The sequence below is a fragment of the Sitophilus oryzae genome, unplaced genomic scaffold (assembly GCF_002938485.1).
Source record: "Sitophilus oryzae breed Bouriz unplaced genomic scaffold, Soryzae_2.0 scaffold_1396_pilon_pilon, whole genome shotgun sequence".
Lineage (NCBI taxonomy): Eukaryota > Metazoa > Arthropoda > Insecta > Coleoptera > Curculionidae > Sitophilus > Sitophilus oryzae.
In genome coordinates, this window is record NW_022146055.1 from 9,747,162 (window position 1) to 9,772,710 (window position 25,549).

The following is a 25,549-nucleotide window of genomic DNA, read 5'->3' on the forward strand; positions in this document are numbered from 1 at the left end:
TTATTATTAAAGAAATTGCACACTATTTCCATTGATTTTTCTACTTTTGCTTTCAATTGATTCCAACACGTTGATCTGAAGAAAATTGCTGTATCATCAGCATAACTCAAAATGTGTGCATCGAGTTTCAAGTTTAGTAACTCATTAATGTATATACAAAAAAGTACAGGGCCCAGTACAGTCCCTGAGGTACACCATAGTTGACCACCCTTTTATCGCTTTTAACACCCTGGATGGACACGCTTTGCTGTCGGTTATTTAGATAGCTTCTAAATAGATTGTTGGTCCTTCCTCTAAAACCCATATTACTAAGTGTGTATAACAGGATTTCATGGTGAACTGTATCGAACGCTTGTGCTAAATCTACAAAAACACACAAAGAAACCTCGGATGCATCAAGTGCCTCCGAAGCCAATTCTGATAGTTTTATAATAGCATCACTTGCGGATTTGGACTCCACGAATCCATATTGATTTTCGGAAAGGAGTTTAAATTGTTTCAGATACAAACACATTCTTTTTTTAATAAGTTTCTCAAGAATTTTGGAAAAGTTACTTAATAGCGAAATTGGTCTATAATTTGACATACTTGTTTTTTCTTCTGATTTAAACACTTCACATGATTTTTTTTAAATTTAATAAGCATACATAAATATGTTTAGTTTTGTTTTGTATCGTGTTTGTTTTGTTAATAATAATGCACTTGTACAATTTATTTCATATAACTATTTTCGGACATTTCTTTAAGCTAAAGTCATATATTAACAGTATTTATGTACTACTATTATAGTGTTAAATGTATACAGGGTTCTAGTTCTCGAGATAAATGGGTATGATTAAAGTTTTGGCAAACATCAGCTGCTTATGTAACGGTAATCTTCTAGTAAATTGGTTTCATTTTCATCTAGTGTAAAACACTATTTTTCTCTTTTTGAGGGACTTAAATAACATTTCAATGAAAATGTGAACTGGCTGATACAAAAGTATATTTCGTTCATATTTGCCCATTTTAAGTAATTTAAGAAAAACTTCATCTATCTTTAAATTAAAAATAAACAGATAACAATGCAAAACCAAGCAAATGCCAACGAATCTTAAGTTGTTATCCTATAATTAGGTAGTTGTAATTAATAAGTAATGTCAAAAAATTGTATTTTCTAAACGTTAAACGGCTTTTGCCTCATTCAAACCAGTTTTAAATTACAAAATTACATTTCGGGGACACTAAGCGTAGGTACTACAACGCAGTAGACAGCACAACAAATTACATCTCACAATGATAAAATCATAGGTTGACAACTTAAGGTAGACGTTTCACTGTTTCTTCATTGTTACCTGTTTAATTTAAAAATAGATGCAGTTTTTCTTAAATTACTTAAAAATCGGCTTGTCCAAAATTTGTGAAATTTGGCATGTGTATTCAGCATAGACAGGCCTTTAAAAAAACTATGTACGACTTAGCTGTAAAATTAATAAGGGAGCCAATATTTGGACAGTTCAAAATATGCATGAGATTTCCTGTTTTCAACGACCGACGACGGTATATAAAATTCAGAACAACTGTGGATTACCATTTCTAGATGTATAATTTCGTTATAGGTATTATAATTAGGAGGAATGTAAATTAGGGATTTAGTTGGGACTTGAACCTTTAGTGTTACATCAACAAAATAAAACACGTAAATTAGTGTTTTACCGTTGGTTTTACACAACTCATCAACACATTGTTTCACTAACAATGTTTAAATAATAAAATTCAGATAAATAATAAAATATTTGAAAAAAAACGAAGGTATATGTCTATTATTTCTGGTGAACTTGATCTTTCAAGTGAAAAAAGATATTACAAATATGCCGATACCTTTACAACAAGAGTTAATCCAAAAAGTATTACAAAAAAGTATTTAACGATAAAAGTAAGCTCTTCCAGGCAGAAAACCATGGTTGTATTGAAAACTACAGATTTCTTATAGAAAAAATACGTGGATTTTTTAAAACTCAAAAGTCAAAACTACAAAATCGCAACAAAAAGGCCAAGCCAAAAATCGCCAAAACTGAAACGACGTCAATGAGTTGACATTTTGTAATTATTGTCGATGCCGATTAAAAATCAGTACTTGCCAATATTTAATGCTAAAATCTCCAGGTTTGCCAACTAGTTCAGTCATTGTGACATGATACTTAGGAGTAATACAAAATAATTTGAATACCTAAATCATCATTCTAATTCTACACTCAGATGCAAAAAAAACGAAACGGAGAAAATTTTGGTCAAATTGAAACTGTTATATTTTTGTTATTTTTAGCCCTATTTTCATGAATTTTTTAGCAAGCTGTATATAACTATATCAACTTTAATTCATAAACTAAGTTTTTTATTAACATTAGTATTTGGCATATTATACAGGGTTAATCGAGGGGTTGGTTTTTTACCCTAACTTTGACACATCCTGTGCATTAATTTTGTGAGCAAATTTTCTTAAAATACAATTTTACGGTCAGATCCATGTCTTCTGAGCATTTTGTTTTTTGGATCATGTCAATACAGGCCTTGGTTAATTTTTAAGAGCGAAATGAACTTCCCACCAACAATTTGCAATTTTTTCAATTATAATTTCTTTTTGAAGTTTTTTTTCAATATGACAAGGGGGCTTTGGCGATTATTGTGAACTATATACTACTATGAACTGCCCATCATGGTCGACGTTTGGGAAATGCTTGGCGGAGGGTTAGAGGTCACGAAGCGGTACCAGCTTCATTAAATAAACTTCGCTTGGTGCTTAAAGAAGAATAGGAAAGCATAGCGCAATATGATATTTGCAGTCTCATTGACAGTATGAACGGACGTATAGAGGCAGTTATAGCAGCCAGGGGAGGCAATACAAAGTATTAGGGTATTTTTTACATTTTTTTTCTGTTTGTATACGTCAGTATTAGAGATGTTTTCTTTAATATCGTTCTGTTATCGATATTAGTGTTTATTAAAAACCAGGACTGTGTCGTTAGTCTTTAACATCTTTTTTTATTTATTATAGAGTATCCGATGCAGCGTAATATGACGTTACGACAATAGTCACCTAAACCATCTCGTCGTATTAAAAAATTACATCAAAAGTAATGATAATTAAAAAAAAATGCAAAATAGGTAATCATGATCAGTTCATTTCACTCTTAATAATTAACCAAAGCATGTATTGACATGATCCAAAAAACAAAATGCTCAGGAGACATGGTTCTTACCGTAAAATTATATTTTAGGAAAATTTACACACGAAATTATTACACAGGGTGTTTTAAAGTTAGGATAAAAAACAACCCCTCAATTAACCCTGTATAATATGCCAGTTACTAGAGTTTATACAAAAAACTGAGTTTACGAATATCAGCTGATATAATTATATACAGTTTGCTAAAATATTCAGGAAAATAGGGTTAAAAATAACAAAAATATGACACTTTAAAGTTGACCAAAAATCTCTTCGTTACGTTTTTTTGCATCTTTTGATAGTGATGGGCAGGGCCGATCCTAGTAGGTGTGCAGCGCGTGCACCGCACGCGGGCGGCCAAAAAAAGGGGCGGCCGCAGACCGCATCTACCTTTATACTTTTATTAATCAAGCAAAATTTTTCAATTATTTTATTTCTCAAGCTTACCTATTTTGAAAGGGTTTACAAATTTAGTGAATATGCACTTAGGAAATAAATATTTTTTTGCAGATAACTTTCTAGTTCAACTTTCTTATCGCTTGCATTTTACACCAACGATGTTGGTTTAGAGCTTTTGTTGGAGTCAAAATATTGATGCCCTACTATACCGGGTTCGTCTCAAAAGTGGCTCACCTCTATAACTTTTTTATTTTTATTTTAGATAAAAAATCGAGATTTGGTATGTTAATATATGCCATAAATTAGGATTGATTGACGTATTCAATTGTTTTCTGTCACTTCTTGTTTCACCGCAAATGACTACTGTTTTTTATTTTTAAATGGCACTCTAGGTGTTCTGTTGCTTTATTCGATGAAAAATGACACTCTGAATAGAATGACATATCATATGTCAACTTTTGACATTTTCGAATATGATTTATTTGAAATTGGAACATGCGATTCATAACGACAATTTGACTCGAAATACCAAGTGTGTGGTACCAAATTAATTAAATATGATTAAACTATATAAACGATATAACCTATTATTTAACTGGCCAGGACCAGACACGAATAACATTAGACGACCAAATCTATTTTTCCAAGCCTACTTGATTAAAAATTAGTCATTTTAACACATCCATGGCACTCTAGATTGAAATTTAAAATTCAATTTTGTTTTCAATTTTCAAAAATGTGAAAAGTTGACATATGATATGTCATTCTATTCTGCTTGGGTAGCCAATAGCCAAATTTATAGTACCTAATATTCGGCAAATATTATAGAATTTAATTCTACCACCCACCACTAGCTATCATCTCAGCAGTTTTTATTTTCATTCATTTTGCATCGTTATATAAAATACAGTATCTGTGTGTTTTACTGCCTGCCCTTAGACAACAATGCCCCTGTAATGTTTCTGGCTTTGTTGATTCTATTATTAATGATATTGTCGCTTTTTCCATTATTATGTATGTTAGTACCTAGGTATGTGAATTCAGTACACGATTTTATTTTGTTTCCGTTTTCCATTTCTAGGTCTTGTCCTTTGTTGCACACGCATAGATATTCTGTCTTTTTAAAATTTATTTTTAAACCCCATCTATCATACTCCTCATTTAATTTTCTAAACATGTACTCAATGGCATCTACAATGGTATATATTGTTTGATTTTCGAGTGGTATGCCCATTCCACTACATTTTCGACTCCATTGTTCCAAATGCTGCATCTAAGTAAATATTGAATAAATTTGGAGACCACATCCTTGTCGGAGGCCCTTACTTATATTACATGATGTTGTGAGTTCGGCTCCAATTTTAACTCGTGCTAGTGCGTTCTTGTAGATTTCCTTTATTGCTTTTTGGTTTTTAGATTTATTTTATTGCTTTTATTAGGGTAATATTTATTGGTGACCGGTCGAGTACGTGAAAAAGTTGTTTTATTGGGATAGAATCATATGCTTTGGTTAGGTCTACAAAAATCATGTGTATCTCTCCACCTATAGCTAACACTTTCTCACTTAGTTGTAATGGGTATAATTATTAATATTATATAATGGAAAATAAATTTCTTGCAGTTTTTAGGTATATAATAAAATTATATAAGAGTTTCTTGCCTTGAACTGCTAATATAGAAATTAATTCCACGCTGTGTTCGACATAATGTGGATCAACCTGCTCTCACTACCGGTTTCGGGGCCCTACCCCATCATCAGGTGAGTTTGGGTCGTTTCCACAATATGTCGAGCACAGCGCAGAGTATATAAACACGACTTGTCGTAAAGTAGCGGTAAGATATTAAGTCCCGCATCGCAAGATAGCGGCCTGCGTGCAATGGTAGTACTTTCGTACCACCGAGGCACAACTATCGATAGTAAATAAAGGCTTTTTTCGGCTAGCCCTTATATAATGGAAAATAAATTTCTTGCAGTTTTTAGGTATATAATAAAATTATATAAGAGTTTCTTGCCTTGAACTGCTAATACAGAAATTAATTCCACGCTGTGTTCGACATAATGTGGATCAACCTGCTCTCACTACCGGTTTCGGGGCCCTACCCCATCATCAGGTGAGCTTGGGTCGTTTCCACAATATGTCGAGCACAGCGCAGAGTATATAAACACGACTTGTCGTAAAGTAGCGGTAAGCTATTAAGTCCCGCATCCCATAGCGGTAAGAAATTAAATCCCGCATTATTAATATTTTTACAAACTGGATCAATAGAATTGCAAAAATGACATAAATTATTTAGCATTTTCCAAATTTTGTTATGTAGGTATGTTACATATCGTCCTATTGCTGCCAAAAGTCACTAACTAACATTTTTCCGAACAACCAAATTCAATCACTAACTATGTTTTGAATCGGAGAATCGATTGCAAATGTCATTAATTACGATTTCTGGCTATTTATGTTTTATTTTAATACCGAATAGTTACTAACTATAACATCTTTATGCAATGCAATTCATCTTTAGACACATTTTTCTCGGAAGTAGTAAAAAGTAAGTTAGTGACTTTTGGCAGCAATGGGACGATATGTAAAAAAATGTAATAAATACAACACAAGATATAAAGCTAGTTTTTTCTTAAAAATTGATTTTTAAGACTTTTGGGGCAATTGTATAAATATATGATAACAGCTGTACCTTCATTTTATTTGTAATTATTTTGAAAATAGAATATTTTATCAACTTACTTTATAACTTATTGAAAACTATATATTTTTTATTTATTTATTAACATCTCTGAAACTATCCAAATATATTTACATCTTATCTTAGGATTATGTAAAGTGGTCAGAAAGGAAGCCAAAATGCAATAATATACAGAGTGTTCCATTTAAAAAAATCATCCCGGTCCACTCACACTTTTTTGAGCCACCCTATAGAAGTTAAAATATTTTCCTGAAATACATTCTCGTACATATTTTAGGTCTGCACTTAAACAAAATTCCCAAGTTTTTTATTCTAGGAGTTACAGATGCCTGAAGCACTATTGCCGGACTGTGCGTCCAACAGAACAATATGCTCTACCACACAGGGTGGCAGTTTGGAGTAGATTTTTTTTGCGCGGCATAAAAGTATAAAGACCACCTATGCGAATGACATGTATAAAAAAATACGATATTCCTATATTTTTTTAAAATCGTTCATAAATTTAAAAGTATTTTTTTTGAAAAATATATTTTAACATAAATGACCCTAATACAAATATGGGAAAACATTATTAAAATGTGAAAGAGGCGGAAAAACAGTGAAAACTTACCTCTATTATCTACATTCATCATAAAAAAAAATTGTAAAATATACGTTTTAAAAAAATTACAAAGTTGAAACTCTTCTGCCGCCATATAGCATTTCGCAAAGTTTACTATCAAGTGAAGCGATTTTCGACATGTTTTGACGATTCCATCGTTCATTTGTTTTTGTTTTGTGATGCTCCAAAGCCTACTTGTTGTAAATTGATAACAAGATATATGAAATAATAATATATTTTTTTGGAGATATTCAATGTTTTCAGTGACTCTGGCCCTCTGTAGGTGCCCCTAACGACTCGTGTAACCTTTGCCCACCTCTACTGTACCGTAATTTCCTTGCATCACAATTTCTCTTAGCAATTTACCCACTTTCCAACGGTGACAAATTATACGCAGAAACGCGACAGAAAATCGGTTTTTAATTCGAACCATGCGACCCCGTAATTGTCAGGCGTCGCTTCCAAAACCATAAAGCCCATCGTAAAGTCGGTCGGCTCTCTTAATAATTTCCTTTAATTTGCTCATAAACAGAGGAAAAACTTAACTTATGGGACGATGTTAAGCCAAAGTGACGTAGTAAATCCCGCGTGAGACGGGCGCGATGGCTCTGGAAGAGTTGTGGAATACAAACCGACGGCGACGCCTCGGATATTTTTGGATGACTTAGCGCCCTAAAATTAATTTTTCTGACGCCACGAAAACAGTATTTCAATTTATACCTTTTCTTCAAACCTCGTTCTTGGCCTCATTTCTAGAAATTTAGGATATACATATACTACTACATATGATGCAGTAGAACTGTGATAACCCGAGTGTCGGTTGAGAAAGAATCTTTTAGCAGTTATTGATTCTATAAGGTTTAGACACAAGAATAGATATCAACCAGAAGCCTAACTTAGAGTTTGCGCGGGAAACATTGCCTAACCTAAAAATAGCGGTAGAACCTGTCAACCAGGTGGATGACACTTCTTATGGGAGAACTGGAAATGGTTGAAAACTTGACTACAAGCGATTTTCTAGGAATCTTCTTTACCGATAAATTATTGACAAGAGTGACAGATAAAACCTTGACATTCTTTCAGTATAACTGTTCAGCTCTTTTTCTTTCTAAAGTGTGCGTTGAAAGGAGCCAGTTTTATTGGTTTATTTCAAAAATGACAGATCATATTTGAAGTAATCACTTGTAACTCAAATTTTAAATACATATATTAATTTCCTGCTATGCGTTCCAATTGTACCAACTTTCAAGGATCTTGTGGTTGAACAGACTATCACAAAATCAACAGTCACCTCGCCATATTGAAAAATAACATCAAATAGTGTTACCAGATATCCGGATTAATCCGGACATTCGAACATCCGGACATCCGGATTTTCACTACATCCGGTTGGGTCCAGGCGGATTATTCATAAGCGTCCGGATTTTAACGTTTTTCTTTTTTAGAAATATCACAATAATGCAAAATAAAATATTACTTTTAATAAATTTCAAAAACGTCACAAAAGTATCTATTATTTTTTGCGATGTAATTGACAACATAAAAAAGTAATTTTAACGCCTAGCCATAAAAGTAAAGCACTTTTACTCCTAAGCCCAAAAGTACGAATCATAGGTACGAATATATTATTAAACTGACATAAAGTGTCAAATACAACAAGCGTAACCATAGTTTCTCGATATATAATTACTTAAAAGGTATTACCAGACGAAAAATTACGTTTTTTTTTGGACCTGAGTGTATTTTTAAAAGTTAAAGGTTTTTTAAAAAATTAATAGATTTTTATCTCCATTCAGTAGCTAGATATTTCTAGATTCAATGGCCTTAGATATTTTGCACCTAAAACATAAATCAAATCACAACACTGAACAGGTCTAGGCTTAGCTGCTCTATTACTTCTCTAGCTTTCTCTTATTTTTCCAAAGTATCACTTCAGTCTCTATATCATAAGTTCTCATTTACATCGAATGTTTTTTAATTTTGACAAATTAAATTCACTGGAAGTATAAACCTAGTAAAGAGTCCCCAGTATTCATTTTAAGTTGCATTCCGCTATGAAAGTCGACAATTATTGTTCTAAAGAACAATTATTGTCGACTTTCACATTTGTCGAACACATCATACATGTTCAGCTATCTAAAAAATTACGAACTACATCACACAAAACATTTTTTAAAGATTTATAAAACATTAAAGAAACATTTGAGGAGCATACTGTCTAGATGCATTTTATCAATTTTTTCGAATTATGGCAAACATAGAAATACTGCTACGCTTTTTGCAAGAAACTTACCAAAAAACTAGTACCTATACTTGAAAAATGAATAAAAAATCATAAAAATAGTACACCTTCATGTGAAAAATATAGGTTTGATAATATATGAAAAAATTGAAAAAAACTGTTGACTCCTTTAGACGTGAAATTTATCTTTATTTTTCTGCTACCACGGTCCGTATCCCCAACTGCATGGTCCCCAGTCGTAGTTTTATTTATTATTTTAAGTAGTATTATTCAAAAAATAGAGAAGTGTGTCTGGCAATAACAAACAAACAGCACAAGGACATACTTCTGTTTGTTATACTACTGTTTGTAGCACCCAGGAAGTCTAAGGTATTTTCGACATTTAATTCGAATGGGATAATAGTTATTTACAGTACGAAGTGTGTTTATGAACATGATTACAACAACGAGTGTGAACGATTAGAACGACGAGGTCGTAGACCGAGTCGTTCTAATCACACGACTTGTAATCATGTTTAAACGCACGTGTCATGTACAACGTTTTATCTACAACCGAAAAATAAGAAAATGCTGTTTTAATTTTCGTTTATTAGTCGCCCACCTTTAACACCTTTAACTATGACATTTGTCACATTTATGCTGAAAATTCAGTTTGCCCTGTCAAATAAACGCGAGCACTTTTTGCCCAGAAAAATCATTTTAAAAATTACGATGAGCGATTCCGAAAGTCTCCCTTCAGATGTAAAATTTGCCGGAGTACGTGCCACGGAATCATTATTGCCGGAAAAGTTAATATATTTATATGTTCGTAGTTGTTTTTCATTATTATAGCAACTAGTTGTGTTATAGATTCATAACACTACTAGTTGTGTTATGAGTCTCATAACGTAACTGAAATACTAAAAAATAGTGATGTAAAAACGTTATAACTAAACGGTTGTAGATAAAAATAAATTTAGAACGTCGTTTCTGATATTATAATATTGTAACTCTGTGTATGTAGTTTGCAATGCCACCTTTTTGGTTGAAAGTCTTAAAAAAGGACAAAATGCATTTAGTAAGTCTGCTCCTCATTTTAATTAGTAAAAAGTTCTACCATTTCAATTACTACACAAAAAGACAGACGTTTTTTTATAGGTAATCACTTTTTAAGGAATACTTAGGTTTATTATATTTTGTAGTAACTAAATTGAAACATTATTTGTTTATAATCACAAAAAAATAAATGCATAATAATTAAGGTCGACAACCTCTAACAATAAACTGAAGGCGGCAAGACATACAAAATGAAAAAAGTTTATGCAACTGAATCTTGACATTGACATTGATAGCACGATAATTGTCAAGTCGTCCTTCTGAGAATTGCAACGGATACCGTTATAACTGTGATTATACCCATTGATGGTACCCATTCACATGTCTGGATTTTTCAACCATATAACTCGATTTGCTATGTCTAAGTGATTTCTTTTGTGATATATAGAATATATCATAAAGTATATAAAGGTAAGTGTATAATTCTGTCTTTTGAATAGTTTTCTGCCCAGAAAGTCCGCTAAAAACTGAACACTAAGTATTATTATTGAACGAAACAGCACTTTTTAGTTTAATTTTGATTATTACATATTCTAGAATAAGTATTATTATTGGTGCTTAAACTTATCTTATAAATTGGTACAGAATACAGAACGCGTTCGGTAGAATTTAATTAAAGCATAAAAGATGCTATAAGGGATGATAATTTCTAGTGTAGAATCCTCCAAAGTGCAGTTATACATATTTAAGTTCTATAAAAATAATTTGACATGTAGTTAAAATACTTGTATTTATTTAAGGTAGGTACACCCTACACCCTGTATAGTTAAACAGTGTTCTTACATATTCTATGACATTCAAATATAACTACTAGAAAGAAAGGACAAATTTGTATATGGTAGGCACACTTCTAATATATGCAGGGTGCTACAAATTCGAGGTACGAGCATTGTTATCTCGGTAACCGTAATAGATACGAAAATGGTTAAATTGGGGCAAAGTTGCGCTTTGGGTGTGGCATATCATTGTACTCAGGAGACCGAGTTCTTTTAAAACCTGAAATAAAAAATGCAGGTCCGTATTTAAAAAAAATTAAGTTGGCCTGTATCTCACAAATTATCAGCTAATTTGAAAATCCAAAAATACTGTCAGATAGCCCTAATAAAATTGCTATGAGAATGTGCAATCAGTTTTTTGATTTTCTAAATACTAACGACAGGAAAAAATAAAATTAATTTTCCAAACAATTCGTTTTTTCAAAAAACTGAGCAATCCATGAAATTTTTAAAACTTTTTTGACGGCGTCTTAGTGAGCATCCCAAGGCGCAACTTTGCCCCAATTTAACCATCTTCGTATCTATTACAGTTTCCGAGATACCAATGCTCGTACCTCGAATTTGTAGCACCCTGTATAGAGGGAACTATTTAAAAAATATAGTTGACATGATTTGTGGTATTTAATAGCCTATGCCGTTTTTGGTAATATGTATGTAAACTTAACTAAAGCTTCTATAATTTGATTTTGAATGAAAGTTTTAGCTCAGAAATTACGCCTGCTAAAAGTGGGACAAAATAAAATGCTAACACTGTATGGCACAGTTTTTTTTGGCTAGATTAAATTATTGTTCTCAACCATTTCGAAAGTATTATTGGGGAAAGCTAATATTAGATCGTCAGTTAGGTCTAGGCACCATCAGTTTAGTGTAGTACTGTTTATTATTAGTTTTGGAGGTATTATAATTGTATTACATTACAATACTTTTTAACTGCTTGATCTATGCTTTAGGCCTCATTCATACTTCTGATCTTAACCCTAACATTAAACAATTATCTATCTATCTATTATGAACGATCCATTAGTAATTATATCTCCAGAAATAGTCAATAGCTATGAATCCGCCAATCTTTCATAAATATCCTACTATTACCGGAATATTAGTGTTTTTATAAGGCGCATTATTTTTGGTACCAAATAAAAATATTGACTGAATTTTATCGCCCCCACGTTATCTTAAAGTACTTGAATCCCCGGATTAGTATATGACGGCTAGCTAATCTTTTTGATGTATCTACAACGTAATCATTTCTTAATTTAGCGTTAAGCGACAATCGCAGTTTTGGGGAACGTAAAAAAACAATGCGCATTACATTGTTAACGTAATTCCCATGGAACGATGTAAATCAATATATACAGTATGTCCGCGGATTGTCTTTACAAGAGGAAAAACTATTTTATTATTGACATTTTCAGAAAAATGCATTCTTCATAAAAGAAAAATTGCATCAAGTTGTTAATCTCGTTTATACTTTTCCAAAGTACTATATTACTGTTTTAGAAAAAAATAAAGAAAACATGAAAATATACTTGCATTTTTTCATAAAAAATGCATTCTTCATAAAAATTTTTGCTGGTTCTAAAATGGTTAATCCCGTTTACACTTTTCCATATTTTAGAGAAAATTAAAAAAAAACATGAAAATATAGTTGAAGTCCTAAAAATCAAAAGGCGTTTCTCTTTCTCTGGTAACATAATTTCGATTTCATTCTTTGATAGATGCAATGACTAAAGAATCCAAGGACAAATAACACCCGAGAGCAAATTGTGACGATGTCACCAAACAGTGCCGTGGCACATATTTTTCTTAACCTAGCTGTTTGAAGAGATATTTATATTTTTTGATAAATGTTTTGACTACGCCTATGGTTTATACGGTAGTATCATACTAATTAATTACGAAACAAACGTATTAAAATGTTAACAAAAGGTACAAAATTAGTATCGACGTATAGCACACATCAAGTACATATAATATCAGAAAAATAATTATCGAATTCAATAAGAAAACGCTAAAAAGGTCGAGCGGACTGTTTATTTACCTATGAAAACGTAACTCCTGGCTCTTTCTTATCGCTGCTGCTTTTACACTTGAAAGCTGAACAACTAATCACCATTGTAATAAAGTTTATACAAAGTTCATTATACAGAATCTATTAAAAATCGCTAAAATTGTCGCTGGTTACCAGATGACTCATTGTTTGCCATCAAGAGAATGCCGTTTAAGGTTACAAATTCTGCTGCAGCCCGTATATGGGCGTTATATGTCCTTATATTCTTTAGCCATTGGATAGATGATTATTATTAATTTTGATTAATGCCAAATGTTTTGACGTTGTTAAAGTATCACATTTTCCGAAAGGTCACTCTTTCCGTAGCATTTAACTAAATAAATTTTGTGCTTATTTAACATTTTAAAACAGCAGAAAAAATGAGTTAATCAAAAATTCTCTCAAAAACAATCTATTACAGAGCCACCTGGTGATCCGGAAGAAACTAATGGAGAGTTTTGGCATAACATGATTTTAGCGTTCTGTTAGGTACTTATTAACGGTAACTAAAACGGTAACGTTATTCAAGCACAAAATTATTCCTTGTAAAACATAAAATAATAAATTCAGACTTTTTACTATATTTTATGTTTCATTAGATCATTAGAAGTGAAACATAGTCAAAATAAATTAAAATTATGAGACATAATATATTTTAAACACCAACAATAGAGAGTTTAAATAACAAAAATTAAAGAAAAAGTTTGTCCTCCTGTAAAAAACAATCTGGAGACATACTGTACAATATAGGAAAAAAATAATAGGATATGCTTAATACCTTAGGCGACTGATTGTGTTTTTATTTTTTTTATTATTAATAACACATCAACGGGTTGTTGTTAAAACTCATTCAAGTCAATATTTTTTCGTCGTTTTAGTATTAGTATAGCTTTATACTACAAAAAACATAATGTTGTAACCCTGGCTAGGTTTAATTAGATTTAAATTAACTAATCTAATCAGGTTTAATTAGATTAGTTAAGTTTAGGCTGCTGAATTAAGAATTTGTACCGCATCCATGGGCGCCGGACGGGGGGTACCGTATTCGAAAGAAAAACAGCGTCCAGTTGGCTTGGAAATGCGAACAATGACATTCATCGTATAATATTATATATATATAAAATGACAGCGATCTTCAGTTCATAGCCATCGCTGACGCCATTGTATTAGCATATAGGTCTGTTTTAAATTGTATAATGTAGAAATAATCCAATTAGATTTATTATTATAGTATACCTTATCTAGATAAGTGGTAAAGATTGAGGTTTTTTTTATAAAATATATTTTTAAATTGATACGGTTTAGGTTTAAAAGATTAGAACAGCATTGCGTTATTTAGAATGAGTTGATTTGTTTAGAAGATAATGGAATGTTTACTTTAAAAATCAGACTGATTATTTGGAACTATAAATTTGATCTTCAATTCAACTAGAAACAATGGAAATACTTACAGATATTGTGTGGAATTATAACAATATTATTTATTAACTCGATTTTATTGACATATCTATTCTCATCACTCATAAATAAATAAAACTTGGCAATGAACGAGAACTGTCATAAATATTTTATTAGAGGTATTCATAAAATATGATAATAATTATTACTGGATTAAGATAAGCTGTAGTATTTTAGGATTCGGAATTTTTGCTTTATTGTGAAAGTGAATCTATATAGTATACTAGAAGTAAGCACGTTGTTGTTTCTTATAAGTACATATTTATGTATTAATTGATTAAGGAATTTTACAATAATATTATTATTAATTATGCAGAAATTCTCGGCAATGCAGTTCACTTTAAATAATAGACAATTATATCTATGCCATATTATATTTTTCTAATAATTTAGTTATATAAACGTTTCGACCACAATCCTGTCTCCGGTCTTCATCAGTTTCTCTAAATTGGTAGAAGAAAAAGTAGAAGAAAAAAAATCACGAAATAACACATTAACCAATTTTTTATATTGACTTACCTACATGTCATATTTATAAATTATTGTAAATCCACACACATAGTTATACCACAGCTTATACAATAACACAAACTAACTTATAAAATAACGTAAACTATAAATAAAATATAAGGTTATATTTATCCCTCAATACAAGTTAAAATCGCACTGAGGTCTCCGCATATCTACTTGGTACCAGCCAGGAATTATTTTTTGAGCATTTTTTAGCGTTTTTTTTATATAGGATGTTAATATATTAATCAATTTACATTTACTAAACGTTCTCTAACCCAGTGTGAGTACATATTATCAAAGCAAACCTTTGAAGGAGGGTAAAAGGACAATAACTCACAATAATAAACATCTTAAAGATTGTGAGTTATTGTCCTTTTACACCCTCCTTCAAAGGTTAGCTTTGACAATTTACGTTTTTTTGTGTTGTTTCTATTTTTAATTAATAATATTGTAATATAACCTGCTTAATTGTCTAATATCTGTTTTGTCATTTTTTTGTTTTTTATTATTTTTTATATAAATAATTTCCAAGAAGTCCCTTTTTTATTTTTCTCGGTTTTTGAAATTTTAGTATCTTGGAATCTAAAACTATGTCCGTCATGTTTATGTAGGGCGTTTTTTTTTATCATATTTGTTTCCATTTAGACGATTTTGTAATAATTGTGATGTTTGCCCTATACGAGTTTCTGCATAATTTATAAATATTACAGAACAAGAAATTAAGCTAAATTAATATTATTATTTATATACTTGTATAACTTTCTAATTTGGACACGGTAATTATCAAAATATTATAGTTTTTCATAGGAAATTGGATTTTAATATTATATAGGGAGTAGGTAAAACAATAAGTACAAAAAAAAGGAGAAAATGTTATTTTATGTAAAATGTTTCGATTTGTCGTTTTCATAAATGCGGCGCTGATAGCCAGCTGATGTTAAATTATGTAGGGTTTGGTAGGGTTTTTCGATAAAATTATTATCTGAGTATATACATTATTTGGGTATACCGGGTGCGTCTCAAAAGTGGCTCACCCCTATAACTTTTTTATTTTTTCAGATAAAAAAAACGAGATTTGGCATGTTAGTATATGACATATTGGGACTAATTGACGTATTCTATTGTTTTCGGTCACTTCGTGTTTCACCGGAAATGACATACAACTTTTGATTTTTAAATAGCACCCCCGGTATATTTTTACTTTATTCGATAGAAAATGATATTCTGAATAGAATGACGTATATCATATGTCAACTTTTGACATTTTCATATATGGTTTATTTGAAATTATAACTTGCGGTTCGTAACGAAAATTTGACTTAAAATACAAAGTGTGTGGTATCAAATTATTCGTAAAAAAATGCTTCTTCCAAATATGCTAATGAACCATCCTCGTTCCATTTGAAAAAATTGAGATATGATTAAAAGTACGATTTGGGATTTGGGCATTTTTTAACAGGCCAGGACATAAGACACTAAAAACATTAGACGATTAAATCTATTTTTCCAAGGCTCCTTGATTAAGAATTAGTGTTCTTAACATAGTCATGTCACTCTAGATTAAGATTTAAAATATAATTTTTTTATTAAGAGAGAATGTCAAAATTTGACATATGATCAGAGATGTCATTCTATTCAGAATATCATTTTCTATCGAATAAAGTAAAAATATACCGGGGGTGCCATTTAAAAATCAAAAGTAGTAGTCATTTCCGGTGAAACAGGAAGTGACCAAAGACAATTGAATACGTCAATCAATCCCAATTTATGTCATATACTAACATACCAAATCTCGTTTTTTTATCTGAAAAAATAAAAAAGTTATAGGGGGTGAGTCACTTTTGAGACGCACCCAGTATATTTGTGGCCAAATACACGTTTTTTAAATAGCTACTTCTGTATCAATATTTTACTATATTTTTATCTCCGACTTTAAAGACAAAAATTTTCTAGCGAAAACAGTCAATTTAGAAACATTTTTCTATCTATAATTATTTTTTTACATAGAGTACTTAGCAAGGAAAAAATCATATTAGTAATGCCATTAGAATTGCATACTTAATTGGTAAAAAACAGTATTGGCTTGTCATAATTTTTTTCTATAATTGATATAATAATATGACAAATGAATTACACTCTTTGCGTGGTGAACGGGCTTGCGAAAATTGAAGTTGTTTATTGTATTTGTGTCAATATGCTTGACTCACCCTGTATAATAAAGCAAAATATAATTTTGAAAAATGATCTGTAGCAATACCTCTATATTTAACAAAAAAATAAGTGAAAACTAGAAACTAGGATAGACTCAACTCATTTTTTATCTGCAATTGTAGCTTTATTATTTGTTTACATAATTTTAAGATTTACGTAATGATTACCAGTCCTTATAATAGTCATTATTATAAACTATTTCATAATTTTGTAACACTGACACTCTGTGAAAGTCTTTTTAAGACATAACATTTTTACTTCAATCCATTTTCGCCATTGTATTCGAACTGAAGGATGCTCTCTTTTGAAAGAAGCATGCGCAGTAATCTTTCCACCCCCGTATTATCGACAAAATTTCGTCATCCATAGTTCTCTGATACTAATTGTAATTTTGTTGTAGATTGCGTTCCTAGCTTTGCGGCTGATAACAGCCTATGAAACAAGATAACTGCCAGGCTGATATTAAATAGATATCGAGGAAGTTGAACCAGTCATCGGCGAAGGTTGCCCTGGTGTGCCGCATATTCTACTCGAGTTCAACCACTTTCTCCGAGACGATGTTACGCTGCGTATCGTCATCGCGTCGTTTATAATTTAGTCTGAGTCTCGCCGCGTGTACTAACAATTTATTTCGGTCGCGGTCAAATACGCTAAAATGTCCAGCGACATTATCGGTGGAATTGAAGGCGGCGCGTCACACACGTACGTGGTATTAATGAACCCACAAGGAGAAGTGATAGGGGTCGCCAAAGGCTTGGGAACAAATCATTTCCTGATTGGCATGGACGAATGTCGAAAAAGGATTGCCGAACTCGTCGATAAAGCTAAAACGCACGCGGGAATCCCAACAGATACTCCTCTGGCCGGTCTAGGGCTAAGTCTCAGCGGCTGTGAAGTCGAAGAATCCAATCAGAAGCTGGTCGAAGGATTCCTAGTGACGTATCCGAATCTATCGCAGCGATATTATTGTGCTTCGGACACCTGTGGATCCATAGCCACAACGAGCAACAAAGGAGGTGTAGTTTGTATAGCTGGCACCGGTTCAAATACTCTGCTCATTAATCCAGATGGTAGCAGGACGCAGTGCGGGGGCTGGGGAAATATACTTAGTGACGAGGGTAGTGCGTGGAACATAGCATATCTAGGGATTAAGTACTGTTTCGACGATTTAGATAATTTTCACAAAGCTCCGCATCCGATCGACAAGGTTTGGACTTTAATTAAGAGACATTTTAACATCCGGGACCAATTCGGTATGCTGGACATTGTATACAGAAATTTCGATAAGTCTAGAATAGCTTTACTGTGTAAGTATTTAGCCGAGTTAGCGACGGAAGGTGATCCGTTGGCTAATAACATTTTTAACACGGCTGGTACAGATCTTGCCAGAAGCATAGCAGCAGTAGCGGATAAAGCGGCACCAGAATTGATGAACAAAAAAGGCGGTTTAAACGTCGTATGTGTCGGTTCAGTGTGGTTAAGTTGGGACTTATTAAAAGATGGGTTTGTTACATATTTAAACGAGAACTCAAATATTGAAAGACTAAGTTTATTGAGACTTAAAACTGAAATGGGAGTAGGTGCCGCGCTGATGGCATCTGATAAATTGAAATTGAGATTGGACAGGGACTACTCCAAAAATTATACTATTTTTTACTCGTATAGTAAAAGAAGTGAGTGTAACTGCAACAATAAATTATAATTTAATCAATTTACGATAATTGCATTAAAACATCGACATTTTGAAATCCGATACTTCTTTGAAAAATTTTGATTCATTTAAATAACTGAAGAACGCTATTTTTACGCATAATACAGGGTGGTCCGAACTGTATTGCGGAAACTTCGGCAGCATGCTCTGCAGCTAAAAATAAATAAAAAAGTTCGTATAAATGTAAGTCCTTAGAAATTTCATTTTTATTTCGATTTTTTCCAAATAATTTCTGAAGTACCCTCAATATTTGGATGAAAATTGGTGTCTGGGAGTTTTTTGACATGAGAAATTAGATTTTGATGTTAATATGACTCCTATTTGTAGGGGGCGCTACCTACATGTGTTTTAACTGTTTTGAAGAGTAATAACTTTTCCTCTGTACCTGTACTGAGTGAAAAAATACACATTTCCGTGACATTTTACGTAAAAAAATGTCTCTTGGTAAAAATCGCTACACGCAACTGTTCTCAAGATATTTAGAATGGAAATAGTTAATACATGTCATTATTGGAAAAAAATAAACACGTTGAGTAGGTAGTTATTTGACTGAAATAATAAATTTGGAAAATTTTTATTTTTTTAAATAAATTTTTCTGTGAAAAAATGATGATAAAACAGTTTCTGTCGAACTTTTGGCACAAAACAATTCAAATTTATGATTTCAATCTAATTACTATTTAGTTAATACGTTTAATTTATGTCAATGATGACAGGTATTGATAATTTCGATTTCAAATATCTCGAGAACCATTACCTACTCGTAGCGATTTTTACCAAGAGACCTTTTTTACCTAAAAGACGTTGCAAATGTATATTTTTTTACTTAGTAATTTTATACAGGTACGGACGAAAAGTTATTACTCTTCAAACCAGTAAGAAATATGTAGGTGGCGCCCCCTACAAGTAGGAGTCATATTGACATCAATTCAAATTTTTCATGTCAAAAAAAGCTCCCATGCAGACACCAATTTTCATCGAAATATTGACGGTACTTCATAAAATATTTGGGAAAAATAAAAATGAAACTTCTACACCCTGTAACTAAGCATTCTAGGACATACATTTATAAGAACTTTTTTACTTATTTTTATCAGCAGAATATACTGCCGTAGTTTCCGGAATACAGTTCGGACCACCCTGTAGATTCAAATCTTTTTTATAGATTTTACGATATTTTATATGATTATAGAAATAACTAAAAGTCACTAGTGTGTCAAATAGGGCTTTATTACAATTTTAAGTAGTGTTTTAAAATGTACAGCTTTTACATTTTTTTAAGTGAATAAATCTAAGTGAATATCAATTTAAAAAAAAAATAGATTTATTGGGGACATTAAGATTTTTTAAAATTTTTAACAATGAGAAACCTGTATGTTTCATAATTTATATTTTTTATATGTTGTATATTTTTTAGAAAAAAAAATGTTATACCAGTATAGGAATATTTTATTCAAGGAATATTATTTTTCAGGAATAAATTGAAAATCAAAATATGATAAATTATTTTTTTATTCTTTATGTATTTATTGACCGTTTAATTAACTTCCTGAATATTTAGAATTTTATAATCAACGAATATGTATGTATATTTTGTATATAGTTGCCCTAAATACAAAATGAGTTATCATGTATTATGCCATAGATTATTAAGCTTCGACAAAAATATAGTTATATATTATTAAATTTTAACTCTAGATTTGTTGATATTTTTAATAAACATTTTCATTAAGAGATTAGTGTATTTTTTATGTTATTATTGTCCGAATGAAATAAACAAAACCATAGATATGTATAAACATAAACTAAAAACACACATTGATTTATTTTGACCGAACATATACAGGAAAAAAAATATAAACATATACAATTTGTTTATTTACAGTTTGACCACAGACCTGATGTGCGAGTGTTAAATAAATAACTTTATTTATAGCAAAATCATTTAGGAATTACATACACCCCGTTCAGAACTGTATTATCTTCTCGATTATCTCCGAAAAAATGATTTTGAAATTATTTCAAAAACAATACCCTTTTAATCTGATTTATGCCCAGAAGAATGCCAGTAAAATTCTAAAAGAACTCATTTTATAAGAGTCATTTTAACATCCGGGACCAATTCGGTATGGTCGATATTGTATACAGAAATTTCGACAAGCCTAGACTAGCTTTATTATGTAAGTATTTAGCCCAGTTAGCGACGGAAGGTGATCCGTTGGCTAATAACATTTTTAACACGGCTGGTACAGATCTAGTCCAGTCATCTTAGGGGTTTCACCTCGGAATTCGAGATAACCGGCTGTAAATTCGTATAAACCTTTATTTTAACATCCTAAAACATGTCTCAAAACTTACATATGATAGCGTGTCCGCGACTTGTAGATAACTGAGGTCAAAGGTCAAAAAATCGATTTTTTGTGCATTTTTTGCAAATATCTCGTTCCCTTTCACATTTACGCTATTTATATTTATTATAAATATTGTAGAGGATAAAATTCTCTACAAGTTTTGTTTAAAATTTTTTTTTACCTCAAACCGTTTTTGAGATAGAGTGCAGTGAGCGCGCAGTCTTTCATTATGTACGGTATCATTCAAGTTCAACCTGTAGTCTCGGTCAAAAACACGCCGGCGCCGTATAAAGTCCGTTAATTATTGAAAAATATATAATTATAAATAATTTACATTTTTTCATAAAAGATCATATTGAATATAATAATTTTGCTGAACACAATATTCTGCAACTGCAAGAATGGTTGTGGTTCGCGATGTAGATGCAGGAAATCAGGGTTGCCGTGCTCTTTAGCTTGTGGCTAGTGTAATGGGCAAGCTTGTCTCAATGCTTTACCCTATCAGAGTGATGTCAAGGAAGATGGTACATTTGACTCCGAAACCCTAGAAGACTTGGAGACAAATGTCGTTGAAGATGAAAATGAAGAAGAATTTGAAATTCCACAACGACCAGACGACGATGATGAAGAAGAAGAAGAAAACTAAAAATAAGAACATGGAGTTCTTTTTATTTTTATTCAATTTTTTTAATTTCAACCATGAGAAATGTATGAAATCGTACTTTTTAATAGACATATAAATTAAAAATGTATTTCTTGTCTTTTTATTTACTTAAAATGTAATTAGTGCCTATAAATCTAACTATAATTAAAATGTAATTAAAGTATTTCTGTTAATAATTTTCTAATTGTACAAAGAGGTAAGTGTTATTAAATGAAGATATACTTAATTTATGAAAAAAAATATTATATTCAATATGATCTTTTATGAAAAAATGTAAATTATTTATAATTATATATTTTTCAATAAATAACGGACTTTATACGGCACCGCACCGTGTTTTTGTTTACTACTAACTACTAACTTTTGTTTTTCACAACTAAATTTAGATTTGTTGCTTTAAATGCCAGAAACAGATAGCCCAACATTTTCAGATTGTTTACAAATTTATTTTAGGAAATTTTCCTCTATTATGCACAGAATTGGTTAAAAAAGTAACAGAAAATAGCAATAACATCATTGTTTATTGAATACCTAACAAAATATGTGCTAGAAAACCTTAAAAATATGAGAAATTAAGAAAAATTCGATGTTAAATTAATTTTCCGTTTTTCTGAAAACCGGTAAGAGACAGCCAAGAAAAAAGATCATTCAGATTCGTAATCTACGACCTCAAAATAGGGTGTATACTAATTTTGGTAAAAATCTGACAATTTCCAGTTTTCCCAATAATTACCGAAGACTGTAATATACTGTGATATTTATAAAAATTGTTTTTAATAAATATTGTATCCATAATGATTACCTTTTCTTGAACTTCCAAAAACACACAGCGTATTCTCATTTGTTGAAAACTCTGCTGATGAAACACAAACTGTTTTACAACCTTTTTCGTGTAGAAAATCAATTGCCTTCCATATATCATTTATATTTTCAATTTTTATGTTTGTTGTAAATTGGTTTGTGACCGAGACTACAGGTTGAACTTGAATGATACCGTACATAATGAAAGACTGCGCGCTCACTGCCCTCTATCTCAAAAACGGTTTGAGGTACAAAAAATTTTTTGAAACAGAAGTTGTAGAGAATTTTACCCTCTACAATATTTATAGTAAATACAAATAGCGTAAATGTGAAAGGGAACGAGATATTTGCAAAAAATGCGCAAAAAATCGATTTTTTGACCTTTGGCCTCAGTTATCCACAAGTCGCGCACACGCTATCATATGTAGGTTTTGAGACATGTTTTAGGATGTTAAAATAAGGATTTATACAAGTTTACAGCCGGTTATCTTGAATTCCGAGATTCCTACCCTATTTCGACTAAGATGACTGGACTATCGCAGCAGTAGCGGATAAAGCAGCATCAGAATTGATCAACAAAAAAGGCGGTTTAAATAAACGTCGTATGTGTCGGTTCAGTGTGGTTAAGTTGGGACTTACTAAAAGATGGGTTTGTTACACATTTAAACGAGAGCTCAAATATTGAAAGACTAAGTTTATTGAGACTTAAAACTGAAATGGGAGTTGGTGCCGCGCTGATGGCATCCGATAAATTGAAATTGAGATTGGACAGGGACTACTCCAAAAATTATACTATTTTTTATTTGTATAGCAAAGGAAGTGAGCGTAACATCAAAAATAAATTATAATTTACCCAAATTACGATAATTGTATTAAAACATCGACATTTTTGATTCAAGTTGTGATTCATTTAAATAACCGAAGAACTCTTTTTAAAGTAGATTTTAGGAAATTTTATATGATTATAGAAATAACTATGTCACTAGTGTGTCAAATAGGGCTTTATTACAACTTAAGTAATGTTTTAAAAGTACAGATTTTAATTTTTTTTAAGTAAGTAAAAAAAATAGATTTATTGGAGACATTAAGATTTTTTTTTAATTTTTAACGATGATAAATCTGTATGTTTCATAATTGTTATTCTAGTATAGGAATATTTTATTCAAGGAATATTATTTTTCAGGAATAAATTGAGAAATAATTATAAACTATTTTTTTAAACTTTTGCATTTATTGATGTATATTGACTTCCTGAATATTTAAAATTTTATAATCGACGAATATGTATGTATATTATGTAGTTGCCCTAAATACAAAATGAGTTATCATGCATTATGCCATAGGTTATTAGGCTGCGACAAAAATATAGTTATATATTATTAAATTTTAATTCTAAGATTTGTTGATATTTTTAATAAACATTAATAGAATGGCGTTTTCTTTATGTTGTTATTGTCCTAATGAATTCGGACAATAACACAAATCGAAATAAAACCATAGATATGTATAAACATAAACTAAAAACACACATTGATTTATTTTGACCTATAATACAAGAATATAATATAAACAATACAGATTGTTTATTTAGTTTGATTTGATCACAGACCTCCTTTTTCAAGATTTTAGTCACGTAACTGTTTCGTAAAACAGAAATAGAGTGTAAAATAAATAACTTTATAGCAAAATCATTTAGGAATTACATCCACCCTGTTCAAAACTCACAAAACTGTTTCTATTATCTCCAAAAAATGGTTTTGAAATTATTTAAAAAACAATAAGTTTTATCTGATTTATGCTTCAGAGGAATGCCAATTAAAAATTCTATAAAATCTCCCCTATAGCATTATTTGGCTATTCATACCCAAAGAGCATCATTATGTCTTAACTTGTTTTTTTATTAACTTTGATTTTCATATTTTGAGTTAACACAGTTTTGAGTGGGATGCGTTATATCATGATATACATCATAATTAGCGTTTCCAATTTTTGGGAATATAATTTTATAAATGAATGAATTTTTAACCTAGTCACGGATTTGAAATATGTATAGGCCAGGAGAAAATTCGAGAGATGACGCTCAAAAAATTACAAAAAATACCTGTATAAAAATTGAAGTGACAATTAGAACTGTCATTGTCATGTATCCTCTGGTTGTAGTGTATGGTCTAATAAATAAAATATGTACCTATCCTAACTGATATGATTGACGCTGCCGAGAGACTTTTTAAAAATTATTTCAAGTACGGACATGTACGGACATTGTAAATGTTAAAATATAAATAACACTTCTCCATGAACGTTGGGAGATATCAGAAATAATATTTGGTTAAATAAGGTCAAAGAATAGATTCTTTGATTTTTATTCTGTAATATTTGTCATCTTGTATAAACGGGTGTGTATTTTCTATCCCATAGACATATAAGTATAAAATATATAATATTACAATTTATGTATTAATCAAACAAACAATAGAAATATCTTTATAACGATTTGAAATATCAGAAATCCTAATAATGATAGGATCTGTACACAAGTTGCGACATATTGACAGGATTGTCTAATGTTTGCCCAACGAGACCAGAGTCTATAGAATATAGAATACCATAAATATGTCGTATATAGATCTACGATCAATAATTTTGACAAAATTAATAAACGTAAATATAATATGAACAAAGATAATGGTCCAATTCCTTCCAAATATAATATGGACAAAAATAATGGTCCACTTCCTTCCAGTTCTCTGTTCCTATTGCTCTAATCTCGGT

General features: G+C 31.0%; 2 protein-coding genes across 2 annotated transcripts in view; one reads left to right on the top strand and one right to left on the bottom strand.

The window, feature by feature from the left end:
- The window catches only part of LOC115876015 (T-box transcription factor TBX1-like), a 95,100-nt gene that overhangs the window by 20,859 nt on the left and 48,692 nt on the right, over positions 1 to 25,549 (bottom strand). The window lies entirely within an intron of this gene.
- LOC115876016 (N-acetyl-D-glucosamine kinase) lies at positions 17,479 to 19,163 on the top strand. Its single transcript, XM_030891680.1, has one exon. The coding sequence runs from the start codon at positions 17,906 to 17,908 to the stop codon at positions 18,950 to 18,952; it is 1,047 nt and encodes a 348-aa protein (XP_030747540.1). The 5' UTR covers positions 17,479 to 17,905; the 3' UTR covers positions 18,953 to 19,163.

Coding starts and splice junctions, on each gene's coding strand:
- LOC115876016 (XM_030891680.1), top strand. CDS start 17,906: ATGTCCAGCGACATTATCGGTGGAATTGAAGGCGGCGCGTCACACACG.